General features: G+C 39.6%; 1 protein-coding gene across 1 annotated transcript in view; it reads left to right on the forward strand.

Moving 5' to 3' along the window:
- The window catches only part of LOC149799236 (uncharacterized), a 36,306-nt gene extending 14,454 nt beyond the window's left edge, over window positions 1-21,852 (forward strand). Inside the window, exons 3-5 of the mRNA XM_089958514.1 lie at window positions 15,879-16,033; window positions 17,162-17,279; window positions 18,649-21,852. Coding sequence (XP_089814640.1) covers window positions 15,879-16,033; window positions 17,162-17,279; window positions 18,649-18,850 — 475 coding nt within the window. The 3' untranslated portion in view covers window positions 18,851-21,852. The remainder of the gene's footprint in view (window positions 1-15,878; window positions 16,034-17,161; window positions 17,280-18,648) is intronic.
- Window positions 21,853-21,875: the final 23 nt, after the last annotated feature.

Here is a 21,875-nt window from a genome sequence, read left to right on the forward strand (position 1 = left end):
AATGGCACTAAAGAAGGCAACCGGACACGGGTACAAAAAAAAGGGACGCGGGCTAAGACTACCAGGAACTCCACCATCATGGTATCCAAAAAAATTCTAACGCAGAAACTCAGAGAGTTTCCATTGAAGCTTCCAGCTTTGACGCTTCCAGCGTCCAATTTTGATTTACTCGATGCTGTTAAAAAATTGCGTATAAAACATTTCAGAGGAGTATTTATGCGAGATCAATTACCGACGCGGCCGAATAATCCAGAAACTGGCATTATCAATCTCGACAACAAAGATGGTCCGGGAACTCACTGGGTTGCTTACGCGATCGATCCACGTGGAATTATCTATTTTGATTCGTACGGTTTAGCACCGCCAACTGAGTTTCTCAGGTATGTTTCCAGATTTTCTAATGTTCCAGTGTGGCAGTCGACGCTACCAACACAAACATTAATTGATCCGCCCATTTGTGGAAACGAGGTTTTAAATGTTCTTGATGCAATCTCAAGAAATTCAGCAACGTCTCCGCATCGAGTAGTGTATGAATATACCGCATCGAGAAACGCTAGCGTTTCCAATGCTTAGCATTTCTGGAAGTCCAAAGGACTTCTCACGCATTTGAAAAACAGCAATAAGAATAATGGTGGATATTTACGGAAGACCTTTCACAAGAAAAGTCAAACCTGGCACAGATGCTGATCTCTCAAAATATGCGACCCGAGATGAAATCGATAATCTTTTGAATATAGCTGGAGTTGACCCAGATGAAGTTGCTATTTTTCAGGACAAGCAGGGAAAACTAAGAACGAGCAACATTAAGTGGAATGATATAATTCGCAGAGTTCTTGGAGCTACCAAGGATAACTTCGCTGCATTTAGTGATGGCGGCCGGATCAAGGACTCGAATATATCAATCGCAAGCATCAAAGACAGTATTGATAAAGGTGTTGACAAGTGCGTGAAAAAAGACGGTGACACGATGACAGGCGAACTTAGCATGAATGGAAACAAAATAACCGTTCTAAAAAATCCGGAAGGTCTCGAAGATGCCGCAAATAAACAATACGTAGACACCGTTGATGATAAACTAAATACGCTGCGTGCTGAGTATGATGTTCACGTGGGCGCGTTTACAAGAGTTCGAAGAAACTTCGTAAAAACTGATGATGTCGTGAATAAGTTCTTTGGGACTCCTCCAGTCGTCGATGTAAAACTCGCTGATGTAAAGACCGACATTAACACGATCAAACAAACACAGCAGAATATCGTAGGGGGAATTCCTGAGATCGTTAACAAAACCAATCTGATTAAAGTCCCCACTGGAGTTACTTCCGGGCATATCACCAACATCGTATTCACGGTATCATCGGGATTCGCAACATGGTCACGACAAAATAGCACTATCAAATATACAGCAACAACCACCGGTGTTTACAGGTTGTCTGTGTTTTCAGCCGCTAAATTTGAAATCTTCACAACATATCCTTGGAGACATTCCACCGATAAGTATTCCGGGGTTGTAACCGTAATACTAAACAGCAACGCCGAGGAAACATTTATGCTTGAAGCCGCCGACGATAGTTTAACAGCAACATCTTACTGGTGGTGTTTGGAATTCGTCGCTTCAACACCTCAATTGGTTACCGCGTAATTGAAAATCGGCAGCGATTTTTAAATAAATGTCAACGTTGAAATCCGAAACATTTCCAGATGCTCAACAATATCGATACAATCAAGTCCGTGAGTGGCAATCTGAGTTAAAAACTGTCATCGAAGTAACCAGTCAAAAAGTAAAAAAATACAAGCGCCGCATAACAGTGCTGGATATTATGGTTTATTCAGTATCTGCCGTTGTTGCCTCCGCGGGAGTAATACTATCAGCGGTCACTCCGGTAATTGCAGTCGCCGCCACGATCTCTGTTTGTGCGACCACAACCACGGCAGGAGTTTTCGGCATCATAGCAAAAAAAATATCCTCGTGTGCTAACACAAAATTACACGATTACACGACAAAATTAAATACAGCCACGACCGCATATCAGAAATTATCATCGCTGATATCATCATCGTTAGACGTGCAAAGTAGCGATGCTGCGTTGATATCAGATTCTGAATTCAAACTAATGTCAGATGTGTACAATGACTATTTGAAAACTAAACAAATAAATAATGTCACTGATGGCAACGCCACAGGAACTGCTTCAGCAAATAGTCACAAACACAACACCGGTAAGGACCACAATGATCTCAGTGTCCTCGACGACACCAGAATTCAGCATTAATTTTCGAACTCCAATTCGTGTGAGCGAAATCGCGTTGGCAAAGCTCAGTGCGTATCACAGCTGGCCCAATATCAGGTCGGCATCATTTGGCGGTCAGCAGCCGAATAATTCGTTTGTGTTCGGGAGACCCAGCGCGGACCCACAACAACGTGAACTTGAATGGGATACAATTACGCTACCCACTGGGAGTTATCAGATCGAAGAAATCAACAATGAGATACAACGCCAAATAAAACGAATCACCGGCAAGGAAGCCAAAATATCTGTGACCGCGCACGAACCAACGCTGTCTGCGGTCATTGAAATCTCAACACCGGGATACGCCGTGGATATTTATAGCAGCTCAATCAGATCCGTATTAGGATGGCCACAAGAACAACCCGAGGTTGAACCGGGTCCACCAAAACCTGAAAAATCGGATTTCGAGACCAACAAAGAAGAACTACACGACCTCGTGTACGGCAATTATTTATTATTTTCAGATCGATTACAATCAGGAGAATCCTGGTTTAAAAAACCAAATCACCCCTTTGATATAGGGGTAGCAGCTTTCGAAGGCGGGTGGGACCGTCATTACCTTATAGAAGATATAGAAGCTCAGTTTTTTAATCCGATCAAACAAGCACATAAACAACAGCTAGACCTGTTGCGAGTATATTTTCAAGATTATATCTCTGATATAACAAAACCTGGAACTGCAAGCAGTTCTCGCACGAACATTATCACCACCATAGAAAAACTAAACAAACTTGCATCCGCGATGGAAATTATAAATCAAAAAGTAATTCAGTATCTACTGGATCTCAAGGGTGATTACGGAAACGAAAAAAGATCGGAGTTTGCAGCCCGATTTGGTATTCCCGTGAAGGATATTTCAGATTTTAAACTTCCTGGATATAACGTGCACACACTGAGAAAATCAGTCCAGGATCTCATCGCGGAATCTTTCGAAGATATTTCTGCCACGTACACGCGAACAAAACCACAACCTGTTATTTTAAGACACGACAACAGTACAGCATCCGATGGCAGACACATCTCACCCGGGATCGTAAATATCACAGATGTTATTGCGGTCAATCTTGTATGTGACGTCATCGACGGTAGCTACAGCGCTGGCAGCGCTAGCGCTGACACAACGACGGCCCAACAGGGGTTTATTCTGTATACGTTCACACCAAAAGACCCCCCTGGTTTTCTGATTGTGCAAGAACCAATCAATGTGGTCTATCTGCGGTGTAATAATCCGTGGTTGTCAACGATAAATTTCAAACTCACCGACCAACGGGGGAATTTGTTGGACCTGCGTGGCGAGACTGTCTCCGTGAACTTACTGGTGAAGTCCTGAAACTCGAAGAGTTTTTGGCGATGCTAGCATCGCTCACGCATAGCATTTCTGAAAACGCAGAGCGTTTCACATTTAAAAAATTACAGTTGTGTATAATGCACGAGTATATCCATGTCCGAGTTCGCGTACATGACAAACAAATTCTCAACGCGGCAATCAGGACCGCATTTGGAAATGCTTTGAATTTCCCCGTCGGAATAGTCGTTGACGAGTACGGCAACGAAGACTTCTTGTTGACACGGCCACAACAAGAACAGTTACAGAAGTATCACACGATCACAGTTTTTTGTGACCAAGAACACATCATGAACTATTCTCATTCGTGTATTGATGCTGAAACACTCAAGCAAATCCTGGAACTCAAAGAGTTCTGAGAAATCAGAGATTTCCACGATTGCTCAGAAATGTTTCACATTTCCAGAAACGCTAGCGTGAGAAATGCTTGCATTTCCACAGTAGAATTTCAAAGACAAAAAAAAATAATACTTTTTTTTTACCCTTGGAAACTCACAATGGGGGGATCAAAGAGTTTTTGGCGATGCTAGCATCGCTCACGCGAGCGTTTCTAAGTCTCTTGGACTTCCAACGCGAGCGTGGATGAGAAGTCAGAGACTTGAGGAATGCTTTGCATTTCCTGAGAAGTCTCTTTGACTTCTGCGTCGGAATTCTTTATTTGACTTTTTAACAATCTCACTCTCGAGTTAATTAATTTTCGAGTCTCATACTCGTGTGATAGTGTAAGACGAATACTTTCAACTGCACGCGTCAACGGAATAAATTCAGATACCTGTTCGTGGGTAACTGTGGCAAGTGATCTATAAATGCAATTTTGCAGCATTTTAATGAACCTATATCTCGCGGGAAGAGTATTCTTCTTCGTTGATAGCTCATTCAAGGATTCAAAATCTGACATAATTGTTTCAGCGTCTGTTAAAATATTAAAACCCCGCTGCTTCAATTTTTGAATTTCATCAATTACGATATTAATATTTTCGTAATTCATATATTATAACTATTTTTTTTTATCTAACTGAGAAGTCATTGACTTCCAGAGAAGTCTTAGACTTACAAAGTTGAAACATTTTTCGTTTTCGAGTTATCGTCGTCGACGATATAACAAAATGAAATCTTCTGTTTGAGCTTCTTGGAAAATGCTGTTTTGTAGATCCCGGTTGCGACACGCTGTACAACAGGTGGACAAATACCGAAATACCTACCGGCTGCGGCCATTGACTGGAATACAATTTCTTCACGAGTCTGTATATTTCGAGACCTAACAGCTCGTTTCCCAACTGTTTTACAACACCCTGTGTTACCCAGTAGGCAGTTCTTGCTCTGAGTGACCATGCGAAGATTGTTTATGGAGTTATCAAGTATGTTACCGTTAATGTGATCAATGACAAAACCCTTAGGGATCACTCCATGAAAACATTCATAGACGAAACGGTGACATAAATACCTCCTTGTGGGGCTAGTAAACATCAAATAACCAGCATTATTTGCAACACCGATTGGCTTCTTCAGCCTACAGTTTCGTACTACCCCATCGTGGTTTGCCTCATAATTTGGAATAGTTGGATGTGGAACAAATTCTTGTTCGGGGGCGAATTCTCGATTCATTATAATATAAGCAAATCATTTGTCTAATTCATAATTTGTCTGAAAACTTATTTATGTAATCACGCTCCGAGAACGTGTTCGAGTCTGGATTTTTTTTATCATAATACCGTTTTAGTTCTCGATAGCGTTTCCCCCCACACGCTGAACATAATTGCGTTTTTCCTCGTACTCCAATGCCGCATCTGATACACGGTATCGGTCCTAGACTCCCACCGCGGACCTGTTGAGCATGTTGTCCACAGTATTCGCCTCTGCAACGTCTGCTACACGGCTCTGATGAATTTAGTTTAATCCACTTGCATGAGTGCTCGGGCGCACCAGAGAAATGCTTTGCATGAGCGATGCTAGCATGGGAAATGCTTTGCATTTTCACGCCGGAGAAACTCTTTGAGTTTCCGTTCATTATATATAATATTTTTGTCTATTTAAATACTTGTCTTAATTATAATAATGAGTTTTGAAAGACTATCCAGAATAAAACCTGGAAATCTCCAATTTCCCCGAGGTCGATTCGATCTTGACCGGTTAACTTTTGATCGACGACGACGAGAACTCACACTCGTAATTGGTGTTATCAAGAACGCCAAAGAAGAGTTTCGTCGTGATGGTGCTGCACATGTGTGGTCTTCGTATAAAATCATTTCTGAAAATGCCATCATTGATGGTACCATCAATGATACAATCGCGTCGAACATAATTGGGTATCTCGATGATAAAAAATATTTTATTCAGATAAAATTTATCGTTGGCGTCGACGACACGGAAACAGGTGAAACAACGTGGATTATCAGAGACAAACTAGACCCTATTCTTGATGCCCGACGGGGAAAAACCATCGTCGTAACCAAAGACTCAAACCCGGGAGTACTTGTTGGGATTGATACACCGTATTATGCCAGAGCGTATCCTGTGACCGCAGTCATTTATGGAATTTATCCGATGAAGAAACCACGCGTTGATAAACTCAAACCGATGAAGATGTCAGAGTCATTGATAAAATCCACAGGGTTGAATTGTGTAGCCGAGCGAGTAATGGAACATTTTAAAAATGCAATGCGAGGAAACGGCCTAACACCGCTAAGACAGACTAAAATAGCAGCGTGGGCGGCAAAAGTAGTGGATGAAGGAGCGTCAATAAATGATGTTGCCGAGCTCGAACGATTACTAAAATTTCCTATAACGGTTTCATCGTTGACCGGTGAGGTATTGTACAAGAGTAAATATGATTCCCGTGGAGCGCCAATAACTATTATCGATCATAACAGTCACGCCTGGACTGACTCGGTTAGGATATTTCCTCGAGACCGTGTTGTAAAGTATTATCCGGAATTGGAAAATGCTAGTGGTTCCACGAGCGGAAATGCCAGCATTGAAACTCGAAGAGTTTCCATGTTTGATTTTATTTATCAGATAAGTAAAACCGATCCAGTGTCGGTGTGGTTATTCCGAAGTGACCTCGAGGGAGAGTTTGATCAGTTTGTGAAACCCAACGGGGAGGTATACAGAACGGCGGCATTACATCACGAAATGAAAAAACTCGCAGAAAAATATCATGCGACGAACACTGATACGTTACTGACGCAGTGTTTTACTGTCCCGGGTGTTGTCACGCATATAGCCCGAGAACGAAATTCATGGAGACCAACCCCGAAGAGTTTTCTCGAGGATATTCAACAGAGCTGTATCGAATACGGACACGGTGGTTTGTGGAATACCCAGTATGATCACCGCGATATGATATCCGTGGATATGACGGCGTGTTATCCAGGAAGTTTTCTTGGGCGGGGGGAATGTAGTGAGTATTTTAAACGGTTTGGTCATATTACAAGCTCGATGACAAGAGTTGCCATAAACGGACCATTGCCTGATTTTGACCTGACCGGGGTTGCTTGTGTGTCGTCGTTTAAACTCGCTACGGGGTTACATCCTGTGTGTTATGCTTGGTTTGGTAAACATTTCGTTGAGAAGCGATGGGCACCAATAGTGTTATTGCGATACATGCTTGACAGTCGAATACTGCTGTCGCTGACGGTCAGTACCGCGATTATATGCTACTGTCGTCAAACCGAAGTTTGGTTGCCAACTCCGCAAGTCACCGTAGAAATTGAAAATTTCCGAGAATATCCAGAATCGTTTATCGACACTATCATCGAAAGAGCTCCTGGAAATAAAATTTCCCAAACTGATGAAAGCACCGCAAAAGATCTAGGACGAAGAATAATAGGAAAATTTACTCAAGGTGGAGCGTATGATCATAAACTACATCATAGTCGATTAATCATGGACGAGGCCGAATTGGATCTTATTGTCGCTGATGCCGCCACGAATAATACGTTTTGTACCCGCGAAGATGTGTTTCTGTCAAACGGGGAAAAATTAGGAACTGTTTTTAGTTATATCGACGGAGAATCATCTCAGTACACACATTTGAGATCTTCGATGCTAGCTTATGTATCAATAAACCTATTGTCGATGATTAATAGGTTTCCCGTTGACGCAGTGAGAGTTGCAACGGATTCATTCTATATCGATAAAAAACACTTAGCGGCGTTGAATAAGGTTATACCGAATGATCCATCGTGGGGTTCATGGAGAATAAAAAATGAAATGTTGCATGGATATTGTGAATCAGCTGATGTTGAAATCGAGGATGAATATCGCGGCGCAGAAATATCTGGGAAATTTTCAATTTCTACGACAACTTCGCTGCCGCCGGTGCACGATCCTGTTGTGAGACATAGAACAGTTTATCTCAACGGGGCTGGTGGTTCCGGTAAGACAACTCGCGCGATAGAATTATTTAGAAACTCTGACATGATTGTGCTAACACCCACACATAGACTTGCCAGGGAGATGCGACAACGGGATGTTAACGCGTGTACGTATCACAGTTTTTTCAAATACAGCGGCGGCACGTGGACACCTGAACGAATGGGAACGAAATATATCCCCGAGAAAATAATCTGGGATGAGATAGACACTGTGCCGTTGGATACATTAAAACAGTTTCTGGATTGGCTGCTAAAGAAAAATACCGCAGTGGTGATGTGCGGCGATCATGGTCAACCACCCCCATTTACAGGTGAATCTCCACACACGTGGCTGAAAACTTTTGTAGATTATTATGAGGAAATAACTAACGATGTTAGAGCACTCGATGAAACGCTGAAAGAGTTTAAGGCGTTGATCAGGCTACAAACCAATAAAGTCCAGTGTGAGATAATGCGTGAAATAATTCCACAGACGGAGCTGAGCGACTTTTGGGAAACGTGGAAACCAAGTGATCTCATAGTGGCAAGTAGAAAGATAGTCAGGGACACACTTCAGCAGCGGTTATTTCAGTTACATCAGAAGAAATTTCCAATGCTGGTAGTGCCATTGTGTTATAGACCAGCTGATACGCGATTGCAGAATATTGATGTTGATATTCCAACGCGCGCGTCGTCGGTGGAGAAACAGAATTTAGTATTAAATGATATTGTCACAGTTGATATTGATGCTGTTGAACAGGCACTAGCGATGAATAAATCCCCGTGGACGCTAGGATACGCTATGACCATCCACAGTTCGCAGGGACTAACTATTTCAGATACAACAGTTTGGATTGTTGATGATCGCATCGAGTGGTCAAATTTAGTTTATTTAGCCGTGTCAAGAGTAAGAAGGATAGGTCAGTTACGAAGAATTGTATTAGATGATGTTGTCAACGACAGCTCAATCGCTGATGATACAATAAGAAAGAAATTAGCCGGTTACAAACAGGGCGACAAAAAAAATGGTAACGAGTTTGATCTCGACGAAACATTTATTATACAATTACAACAACAGCAGAATAATCACTGTGCGAGTTGTAATTGTTTATTGCTGTGGCAGTATTCGAAAAATAATCCAAGACAATTTACCGTAGATAGAATAGATAGCAGTCGCGGTCATACACGTGAAAATGTGATGTTGACCTGTCTTGAGTGTAACCGACGCAGAGGTGCTGCTGCAGTTATTTAAGTGATCGAGGTGGTAATTGTGTATCCGTGGGAATCACCTGAAGTTGCTCGCGTGTGAACCCACGCTGAGGAGCAGTTGAATCTAATCTGTAGATTGCGTTTCTCCCAGTTGATCTGGTTATGCTAGATATCTTATGTGTTGTAACGCTCCATATAGGATCAGTTGCCCTTTTTTTTCCTCCTTCGAGTTCGCCCGGTTCGTATAAATACCTAACGGTGACATTACCCAGCAACGGGGACGCTCCTGGCTGCGTTGAAACACGTTCACTGACGCGGGGTATATTTTTTTTTGTGATTGCATTTACAGGTCTCATGTTTGTTGTTCTGGTAATTTCATTATTCAGCGCGGCTATCACGTTTGGCAGTCTTGCAACCCATTCACGAGATCTCGTATCGTAAATGAATTCCCTCGCGTACTGGTATCCGAATAATCTCTCAGCGAGTGTTCTATTAAATCGCTCAACAATTGCCTGATCCCGATGAATTTCAGTATGTCCTCGTCGTATGGTAACGTTATGCTGCTTTGTCAGTGATGACACCGCGCCCTGAAATTCCTTGCCAGGATCAACTTGTAATAATCGTGGCCAGTTTAGAGGTCCTCGCTGATAAATTCGTTTAAACGCAGAGGCAACTTCAGCGGCTGTTTTAGTCGCTAACGGTTCTGCTTCTTTGTATCTACTAGCAACATCAACTACTGTTAGCGCGTATTTGTATGTTTTTCTACGGACAGTATCATGAGGCAGAAATAGTATGTCAGCCTGATGAACTTCATTGGGGGTACTAACATCAAAATGTGCAAAATTGATTTGTCGAGGTGGTGGTAAGTAGATTTGCCATATTGCTTGTTTTGACAGCCATTTTTTGGCAACCTTGCGTGTTACCTTCGCTGCGCTGGCGAGTTTATTAATTGCTGCATTACCTCTCCAGTATCCGATTGGGGAATAATAAATCGCTTCCATTGTTATTAATTATCCAGCGCCTAATGCTAATTTAGATTTCATCGCTGATCTTACTAACCAATTAGCGAGTGACTCCTTAAATGATTTATTTTTTATGGCGCTTAGTGCATGAATTAATTTCACATCCGCGATATGCCTGTCTTGTAGATTTTTACTTCGATAAGCAACATCATGTATGTGACACGCTGCGTCGATAGCGTTTATCGGATACTCTCCCGGTTTTGGTTTAGACTGTTCATCAAGTCTGATATCTAGTCGGGTCCCTGGACCGCAGTAATTGTATCCTGGGAGATGTTTTTCTCCGGGATATTTAGCCCAAGGGGTACCTGGAAGTCGTCCGAGGGTTGCTGCGATGTCACCTCCGCTGACTTTGTCAGGCTTTTTTTTTGAAATCTAAATTTTTTTGTGCCACATCGCGCACACTTACCAGAAAGTGCTTGTCTGTTATTTTTTGTTGTAACCGTTGTTAGATCATTCGTAGGGGTTCGTGCCTTACACTTCACACAATATAGATCCATAATTATTATTCCTTATATACAAATGGAAATTACAGATTTTTCTGCGACGCGAAGAAAGGAGCCAGTTAAGCATAATTCAGTGCTACCAAATTCTATCCGGATGATTATCATTGGACCATCTGGATCAGGTAAAACGCAACTGCTGTTGAACATGATAATGAAGTGGATGAAGTGGGATAAGCTGTATTTGGTAGCACCATCTGTAGATGATCAGCGAGGCTATGATGTTATAAAAGATTTTAATGAAAGTGCAAAAGCGCTGAGTGAAGACGGCGACGAAGTAGTTGAATTTATCACTGATATCGAAGAAGCTCCCAGCGTTGAAGACCTCGACGGGGAAATAAATAACCTAGTAGTGTATGATGATGTGATGCTGGACAAGCAAAAAAATCCTGCAAGAATATTTTCCCGGGGTCGTCATAAAAACACTGATGTGATTTATGTTACTCAACGTTACACACAAATACCAAAAGTAATCAGGGATAACTGTAATCTTCTTGCGGTGTTTAATGGAGTTGATACACATACGCTGAGAAATATTCATCAAACCTGGTGTAGCGGCGATATGGATATTAATAAGTTTAAGAATTTCTTTAGTCGCGCTCAAAGAAACCAGCACGGATTTGTGACAATAAATTTACACGACCCGCGGACACGATACCGTATCGGACTTGATACATTGTATGGTTAACATAAAAATGTTTTCTCAGAGCAGCAGAGGGGGGGGGGGCTGGACCGACCGACCGTGTCAATGACGACCCCGCACGGGAATAGTTTCAGATTTATTGAAGTAAACCCGGAACGTCAGCGCGCGGATGTTATTGCATTTCCCCGGTCGTCGAAGAGTCTCTCCGAGAGAAATTATTCGACGTTCAGGGATATTTTTTTTTTATTCTGTGGTCGTCATGGAAAGGTTTATCGTCGAAATAAGTAAACCGAAACTGTTTTTGTCTATTCAGTACTATTTTAGTTTCGGTCTGTTCGCCCCCTCTGCTGCTGGTAGAGTGTCATTCAAAATATATAACATGATCGAAATGGTATTAGAGCTCATTAAATTGCCCTACGCTCCAAAGAAGAAATCAAGTCTTCAGCTTTTTCATCTCGTCAAACGAGGAACAAGATTAGTAGAGAAAAAAAAGGAGGTTATGGACCACTTTTATCATTGCGTGATAAAAGAGTGGTCTAGACAAAGCCCCCATGGTTCTATACTACTGTGTGATGGGGGTTCGGGACCATGGGCGTGATAAAAACCTCCATGGCTCTGTGTTGTGGACCACTTTATAGACCTTGTGGATTCTGGATCCCTTTCTTTGGCTCATGATTAGTCTCCTGAGTCTTTGTGTCCATGTGCTAGTATGTGAATTCCATCGATGGAGTAACGTTTATTATCAGAGGAACACAGTCCATTTTTGTGAATGAGCATGGTAGATATTTTATGCTGCTGTGATCGGAAAGTTCTCATGGAGTAGTAATGCATTTCTCCGCGTAGTGCTTGTGTGTAATGCTGGTAGGTGGCTATTTTGGAGGTAACGGGATGTTTAACTCTTTGGCTTTTTTCGTGACGGTGCCATCGTCTAGGGTGATGCAGTACATTTTAGCTCGAGGTCCGATGAATTCCGTGAGTTTCATCTTTGAATTTTTCTAGCCTTTTTTATTGTCGTTGCAATGGAAGGGATTGTCTTGTGGATAATCGCTGAGATCGAAGAGTGTTCAGTGTTGATACAGAGTTGACGTCGTCGGTGTGTATCTCGTACATAAACGAGTCGGTATCGGTCATGAGTAGCGTGGCCTTTTCTCCGTACTTGCGTTTGATGAAGACGCAGTGAAACTCGAGCATGAGCATCTTGGAGAGTTCAAGAACAGCCGCTCCGACGTAGATGGGTTTATGCAGGTTTAGTTTTTTTTTTCTGGATTCGATGGCGACGTGTTTTTCGTCAAAGATTTTCATGTGGAGAAAGGCATCGTTGGCCAAGACCTTAACTAGGCGTTTCAGGTTATTGACGATTTCAATTTTCTTTTGGTGTCGAATGCTTTCCATGGTTTTTCCGCACAGGCCATTATTCGTGAATTAAAGACATTCTTATCGAACGCCGTGGTGACGCTGGCTCGTTGCATCCTGTTGAAGTCGATTCAGGGTTTCATCCACGGTGACTGACGAAACTTGAGGGCACCATGAACCTTATCGAACAAGAGTCCTTGTTGCAGAACTTGTTCGAGCAGTCAATGGTGTAATTTGTATTTCGTTTTATTGTTGAGATTGGGTACCAGTTTTTTTACCTGGCCTTTCCGAGTCGAAATCTGCTCTTTTCTTGTAGTTGTTGTGGAGACAGCATCGAGTGAGTGACAAGAATTTGTTCAGCGCAGAAGGGAAAATCGTTATGAGCGTGGTGAAGATTGGATGGATTTTCAAGATCAACTTCGACAAAACAGCCCCATACGTCGTGGTATCCCTCTTCTCATTCCTCGCGCAACTGTTCTCGCGCGGATGGTTGAGTGCTGAGATGATAAAATGTCCATCATACCCTCGTAGATAACGAACGATGATAGGTATAATGTCTGGATCTTTGAAGCGCAGATTGCAGTTATAGTGAGCAGCTTCTCGATAACGTCCGTCGACATGACAATGGTCTCTGACTATTTTATCGTGCGGCTGAAAGTAGTCTTCTATCTCCTTCCGATGAAGTCGTGCGCTACATCCAACAACCGCATAAAGGAGCAGTGTACAACTCGATATGGCTTAAAGACGTCAACGATAACACGTGTTGATGGTACTGCATCGATTACATTCAACGCAGGTACAAAGGAAAATCACCTCTCTAAGTCATTTTGTCGCAAAAATGATGTACACTATAACATAACACAGACAACGAATAATCACCTGATGATCAAATCCAGGTGTGCTATATAAGGTTCAAACGTCACAGATCGTACAGGTAAAGCGACGCCGACAGTATGGCTGTCACCATTGTAGAGCACTAAAATATAGACTATGTGCAACTATGCTGCTGACAACAGAGTTGTGTGCGACTTAGTGTCATGGCTCTGTATAACAAATATACAGACTGTAAATGCTGAGAAGACAGACACATTCTCAGTGGCCCCGTGGACGTCCATGCGTTGATTGGAAAACTTCCAAGACCTCGTTGCGGATGAAGGTTGCTAGGATATAAATATATCGGACCGTTGAATCCCTTAGAACAGCACCTGGATGAAAACGATCAGCCGCTGACCGGTAAACAGCCCTACAACGGCGTCGATGCCATCCCGATTAAACATGATATCTGTTACAGAGATCATCACGACGACAAAGCGGGATGCGATCGAGTCATGCTGAGGAACTTAAAAACACTGAAGTCAACAAATTTCAGAGAACGTGTAGACCTAGCTCTTGTGCGTGGCATCATTGGCACCAAACATAAGCTGGGCATCGGGATTCCAGGTAAAATGAAAACGTCAGCTATGGTAGAAGATCTTTCGACGCTCGCAGAACTGCAGAAACCTGCGTGCAAGCATTTACCGCGATGCAGAGGCGTCGCGGTCGCGGCATACGATATATGTTCGGCAGATCTTGTCGACATTAGAGATTACAGTGCGTACAACGATCATTTCAAATATCTCATGACGGTGTTCAGCAAATATGCATAATTGGTTCCTCTCAAAAACTAAAAAGGAAATTCTATCTTTGAAGCGTTTGATAGCATTGTAGGTGCACGAAAGTCGAAAAAATTATGTGCAGATGATGGTAGTGAATTTTATAACACATTTTTCAGATTGGCTTCAAAAAAATATTATCTTGTACAGCACACATAATCAAATCAAAGCGGCTGTCGTAGAGCAGTTTTAACAGAACTCACAAAAATCGCTTGTGAAAGAGATTCACCACCGATAACACTAACTGATACTTATATTTCTTTTGCCAGAAATCGTTGACCAATACAATCACACATGGCACCGCAGTATTAAAATTATACCCATGTACGCATCTACGGCTAACAAAAAAAAAATCAGGTCACAGACGCCTTACTTTTTAGATCCAAATAGGTCAGCAAGTCAGAAAAAATCTACATTCGAAAAGGGATAGACCCCTAACTGACCGAAGAAGACTTCGTCGTCAAAAAACTATTCCAGTCACCTACACAATCAAAGATTCCTCAGGGGAGTCCATCCAATGTTCTTTGTACGAGCAGGAATGACAAAAACAACAGACAGGATGTCTTCAGGATCGAATAAGTGATCTCTGCCCAAAGTAAACAATCTCTCGTCAAGTGGTTTGGTTATCCTGAAATATTAAACTCGTGGATGCCAACAGCATCGCTGACGACATTGTCTCATCAGACGCCAACGCCTCCGAAATAATCTTATCATACGCCTTGCCTATGCTCTTCCCAGAGACCGTCTTACATGTCGCCGCATGCTCGTAAATGCCCATCCCCTCAAATATACGTTTGAACACATACTCAGATTTTATAAATTTCACACGATCTACCAGTTGAATTCGTGTGTTCCTATTCAGCCAATAATAAAACTGATCTCGCTGTGGCGCTGACAAATTAAAACAATCTTGCTTATTTTTTATGTAGTATTGCTGTTTATACTGCTGAACAGGACGCTGATGACTATAGCTACGCCTCACCAACTCTTCATTCTCATAGTCATCTTCAGTCTCCTTACAATATATCCTCTCAGAAACATAAGTAAAATCCTTATTCGTATACGCTTCAAGCTCCTTTGCACGCTTCAGCAACTCCTTCGACTCTTCTTCACTTAATTCCACTAATGGAATGCTACTGCGAACTTCATCACTAGATTCCCAATCGACCAACACTCAATGGATAACATGGAAGAGACATCTTCGCCATACTACAATCACATCTCTAATACAGCCCCTAGTGGTCGAAACCATCAGTAGTTCCAACAAAAGTGAGCTTTAAAAAAATTGGTCTAAAACCCCCCTTTTCTCCAAAGTGGTTTAGAACCCCCACAACACGGTAGTACAGAGCAATGGGGTACTTCTCGAGCACTTTTGCCACCCAGTGATAAAATTGGTTCTGTCCAGAACCTCCATTTTCCTATATTAATAACAAGTATACTGAATGTTTAGGTAAGCTTAGAAATAAGTTCCTACTAGCTTGCCTGTTAACAATTATTTCTTTTACTTCAAGGAATGGAATGGATACCGTCACGTGTTTCTTGGATGGTCTGCGAACTTGTCCAAACTCAAACTTAATATTCCAAACGGAATTTACTCAACAACAATGGAATGTCTCTCTAATTAGCGTACTCTTGACGTCAGGGTGCCAGACTCCTGAAGCTAAAGGTGATATATAGAAACCGTGTGTAATATGGAGTTTAAATAGATTAAGCTTAAAATAATATTTTCCTTAATTTACCTGTTATTGTTATTGCGACGATTGTGATAAACTGACTTTACTGTAAGGATACGAGGTTATATTGAACTTTGAAGAAAAATCTCATATACAGACAATAATGTATTATTTTGATTTAAAAGTTGTATTTTAATGTCCCTAGTGCATTCTGTAAGTAAGCTTGTTGGCGTTATTTGGAAATATGGACCTTTAACGTTTTACCGCTCCAGTGACCTAAATGGATAGAGCGTCCGCCTCGGATGCGGGAGGTAGCGGGTTCGAACCAGGCCGAGTCATACCAGTGACTTATAAAAATGGTATTAACAGCTGCCTCGCTAGACGTTCAGCATTAAGAGGTTAGTGTTAGGACTGGTCGGCCTGGTGTCAGGATAATGTGACTAGGTGGGACGTCATATCTACATGTCTGCGGCATGATGAGCCAGTGCTAGACGTCACTATAAACTGCCTCACTACAGACATCGTAACAATATGACTGAAACATTGTTAAAGCTATGTTAGAAATTCAAATTAGGTTTGTCATTCAGATAGGTGATTCTTTACTGAGCAAAGTTCAGATAATAATTATTGCATTGGACATAATAAGGTCAATACTAACTGCAGATAATGTTTTACCAAATGACACTATAAAAATTTACGTCAAGCGTATCCGTAATTTTTATATCCTTACGACTACAGGATACGCACGTAATGTTGTCTGTTCAATATGTAAGTTCACTGTAACACACGTGTAAGTTTCAACATGCAATTGAACTGATCTGTACGGAATACAGACTCATCATTTAATAGAAGATTGACTTGCAACATTTATATTTTCGGAATGATTTATTTAACTTCTTGTTATAATTTAGTAACTAAAAATGAATGAATATGAGCTACTTTCTTTTTCACTGATCACTTCTAAATATCCATACACGGTGACGGTTATGCGGATACAAATAGCCTATACTCAGGCCGTCGTTTTTTAAATGATTTATTTAATTTGCTCTCAAAATTAGTGTAAGTCAATAAATTATGAATTACAGGTAATAATAAATGAATATGAGTTCTTTCTTCTTCAGCGTTCAAGTCTAAATATGATTGCTTCTCGAAGGCTATATACGGATCGAACTATGCCACGTGCATAAGTCAGGCATTGGCCGCCAATCCGTTCGGTGTGAACAACTTAATATCTTGCGGGTGAGTGTCGATAGAATCTTCACTCTATTTTCATAATATTTAATTAAGTAGTTAATTAATTATTAAGCTTGTAGATTATCCATCTAACCATTCATCATTTATCGACATGCTAAGCATGTACGTATAAGTGCAACATAGTAACATATCAGCGTATCATGTAATATGGATATATGGATAAATATATTTTCGCCGATTTAATTTGTTTCTCGATTGTTTAGTTAAACACATCACGAGTAGTAGAAATGGGTTCCGTACGTCCGCATGTAGCATTTCCTTATATATATATATATATATATATATATATATATATATATATATATATATATATATATATATATATATATATATATATGATTATGTGGCATTTACTGTAGATTCCAGGAAGACCATTTTCCGTTATGTCTGTTGTACAATTGTAACTCTCTATAATTTATTCTGTATACATTGATTTCTGTCATAGGAGTCTGAATCTATATATTTATATGAGAATTAACTGTTAGGTCGACATGAGAGTGTGTCTGCTACGCACGTGTGCATAAACTACCGGCTTTGTGGCATCATTGGTGTTGGTGATGTGTGCTTAGTCGTGATGGTTTATGGACTAGTGCGTGCAGGCAAGTCGATGGGTGCCGTTTACCCGCGGATCTGGCTTCGAATCTCCGTACAGTAAGAAATACAATTTTATCTGACGTTTATAGTATTATTTATATTGATTTGTTCTTCGGTTTTGTTTGATGGATAATGTATCTCTGCACTTTATTATTATAATAAGATTGAAGGTCCCATGTTGTTTTCGTACAACATTGTGAACATTATATTTTGTCAATACTTGATAGAACTTTCATTCATGAAACTCTGTATTACAGTGTCTGCCATAATGTGTACGGATATATCGGTCAATAAATTCTCTCTGTCTCTGTCTCTCTTGCTTTCTGTTCTGAGACTTGCCTTCATTAAAGTCGAAAGACAAAACAGAAGTATTTTCATGTCTTTCCTCATTCGTTCACGCTTTCAACACTGCCTAAACTAGGGGATCAAGCTTGGTCTCGGTTCTGTAAAATATATACACATCTACTGTACTATTCTGGTTTTTGTCGATGTCCATAAACCTTTGAATAACTGAATCCGTATATATATATATATATATATATATATATATATATATATATATATATATATATATATATATATATTCTCTCATTACAGACTATGAGTATGACCTCACTATTTAACATTATTGAAACAATATAATCTGATACTAATTTTGGTGTGTGTGTATATATATATATATATATATATATATATATATATATATATATATATATATATATATATATATATATATGATTTCCGCAATTCTGTATACCAGGTTACAAAAGAAGGGTACCAACTGTATAACCACATACATAGGAGGCAGCTGTAACGATCAGAAAGCGTTGAATTTCTTTATCCAGTGGTACTACATTCAGGGGAACTTTGAGTATGGCTGCAGCGGGGTGAAAGCGACCATGATGGCGGGCACTTTTCCTCTGTTTGGAGCAATTTATATCCTTCTGAAGCTTCTTATTTGAACAGAAAACATATTTCTAAATATGCAATGTCTAATACCTGCATATATATATATATATATATATATATATATATATATATATATATATATATATATATATATATATATATTCATTCTTGCATAACATCCTATTATTTAAACTTATTTGGAGAAGCGTTGAATCAAATATGTACAAATATGTCATGGATGAAGCAGTTTTCCTTTGCTTTATGTTTCAATGAGGTCATAATTTGTTAAAATATATTTGAGCATCGTAATATATGGACTAGTTTTTGTATAAATGAATTCTATCATTTCAAAAACAGCAAGCAAACGTGGGCAATATTCAGTTACCTTGCACATAATTGTACCTAAAAAATGTATGAAATTCTTTATCTCTTCAGAGTTATAGACACCGATAAGAGACTATATGGTTTGGTAGTAAAGTCAGTCGCATTAACAGATCTTCTGCTATTTTTATATTACTGCGTTTCAAATATACATTTACATTCTAATACATCATATTTATATTTAGTATTTTTCTTTAGATATATTCGTAGATTTAATCTGTTTAGTAGATATATTTGTCGTTAGGTTAATCCTGATGGATTTGTATACATTTCTTCCTTTTTCTACGCCACCAAGTTTAAAAAGCTAGCCTGACGGTGCTATGTGCGCTTGAATAATATCATTGCGTTTTTGTGTAATTAAGTCTGTGTATTTACTTTGGAATCAAGCAGAAATTGAATTTCTTAGCTTCTTCTAGCGTGTGATTTTTATTATTCAGCCTTAGGAAATGAGTATATAATAAAAGAATTAATACATTTGTATGAGAAATATAAACTCGGTTTTTGTTTCCTTAACTATACTGCGCCGCTATACGTTTGCAGCATAACCCAGAAAAACTTTCATATTTCCCACACAAATGCAGTAACCTGTATGTAAGTATTGTCAGCATTGTTCATACCAATAATGTACAATCCGTTCACGTTCTGATAAGCTGACTAATGATGATATATTGTCATGCACACCAAGATTTTAGACAAGCATCAGTATGTTATTTCCTTGAAGCTGTTCAGCTGTCGTAATAACGCCTCAAGAAATGTGAATCGAAATTGAAAAACTTCTTTCTACCTACACCGTCATGGCATATTAGTAACAACGTTGATTGGTTATTACTTGTAATTGAACGTATGTCAAATTGGACGTTCTCTCAGATATTACTAAGGATTTTGTTATGATAGCAACTATACAATTGTACATCACAAATGATACTGGTTTTGATGGGTTGTTGAAAATCTTTCTCTCTGATTGGATTGAACTGTTTCTGAAAGCAAATTATAAAATTGTGCAACCCAGATGCAACTCGTTTTGATGGCTTGTATTGAAATCTTACTGTCTCATTAGAATGCACATTTTATAAAATCACATTGTAAAAATATGCTACCCAAATGGTACTGATTTTGATGGCTTGCTATTGAAAATCGTATTGTCTCATTAGATTGCAATGTTGAATCATTGACATACATATTGAATATGTTAAGTAAAAACAAATGTTAGTATCGAACATTGCAGAAATAAATTCCTGTGTTACTCCCTTTTAAAAAAAGAGACGAATCGAGTATGAAGAATTATAGACCTGTATCGGGTCTACCTATTATTAGCAACATTACAGAAGACATGTTTTAATTCATTTGTATGACTATTCAGAAGACATTAATTTGACAACCGCCTGTCAATCGCGCTTCCAATCAGACTGATCGCTGAATAAAAATAGAGTGATGAAGGGAAAGTAACTGGTGTTTTATTTCTTTTTACCTACGTGAAGCTTTTGATACGGTAAATTATAAATTTTAAAGGAAACATTATCTACATATAATATTACAAAGCCCCTTCTGTTGTGGCGTTCATCCCATCTCAGAAGCAGATTGCAAAATGCCAGTTAGAGAGGAACTATCTGGGATTTAAATGCCATAACCATTAGAGTATCCCAATTTTAGAACACCTTTTACTTTTTATACATTCACAGTTGTCTTGTAAAGAGTTTGAAACGTTGTTCGGTGTCTATGTATGAAGACGACGCATCACAGACGTTTTCGATTTCTTGCAACTCGTCTGAGAACGAAACATATAGAATTTGGGTTGCAAATGTCAAAGGTGTAATTCGTTGTAAAACAAACATTAATAAAAGAACGGCTTCTGCACATCAGGTTTTGCTCAGTACAAGACTACTTGCCTTGAATAAAGGTAATATCTCCGAAACTCGTTTGTTAGTAATCTTCAGAGTCAGCCATGCAAAGCAAATGCCTGCACAGAGACCTATTAAACACGGGTAGGGCGTGCAATGTTCCGTTCATGGTACTCTTGTTATTTAAAGCACCTGCTGACATTTTATGTGTTTGAACAATTTTGGTTATTAATACTTTGCCAAAGCGCCATTTTTTCTCTTGTGATTTAAACTCAGTGTATCTTTACTTTTGTAAACTCTCAAAACATTTCATCTGTAGATAGAGTGATATTATTGGTTTGTAGCTTTTGATGACACGATTGTGTCTGTTCCTAAAAGGAGACTTTTAAAGATAAGTTTTAAAAGGATTTGTTTCATATGGATATTAAGATCATGGTGAATTTATCTAGAATTTCTTGACAATTACTCCACTGGGAAATGGTTCGGTTTTTATCTTCGTATTTCAAAAGAGGTAGTCACTTCATGCATATAAATGACACATTGCTATACCCAAAATGATTAAGAAATTGAAGTATATATCTTAGAAATTCTTTTGTAACCGAATTCCGTTTTTCTAACTTTTGTTTGTTAAATATACATGAACAAAAGTTGAGTAGATTAAAACTATCATTTCGTTTTTATGCGATTAGAGTAATATCAACATTTCTTATTTTCGATTGTCTTTTTTTATTTGTAACAGTAGCTATTTTTTATGTACATATAGTGTGGTATTGTAACTTTCAAACCAAATAGTCCAGTATACTCTGCAAATGTTAATAAATTTTCAATACAGGAAATGTATGACTGTTTCTTCCCCCAC

This window comes from Sinohyriopsis cumingii, chromosome 5, assembly GCF_028554795.1.
Source record: "Sinohyriopsis cumingii isolate HCF-2022 chromosome 5, ASM2855479v2, whole genome shotgun sequence".
Taxonomy (NCBI): Eukaryota; Metazoa; Mollusca; class Bivalvia; order Unionida; family Unionidae; genus Sinohyriopsis; species Sinohyriopsis cumingii.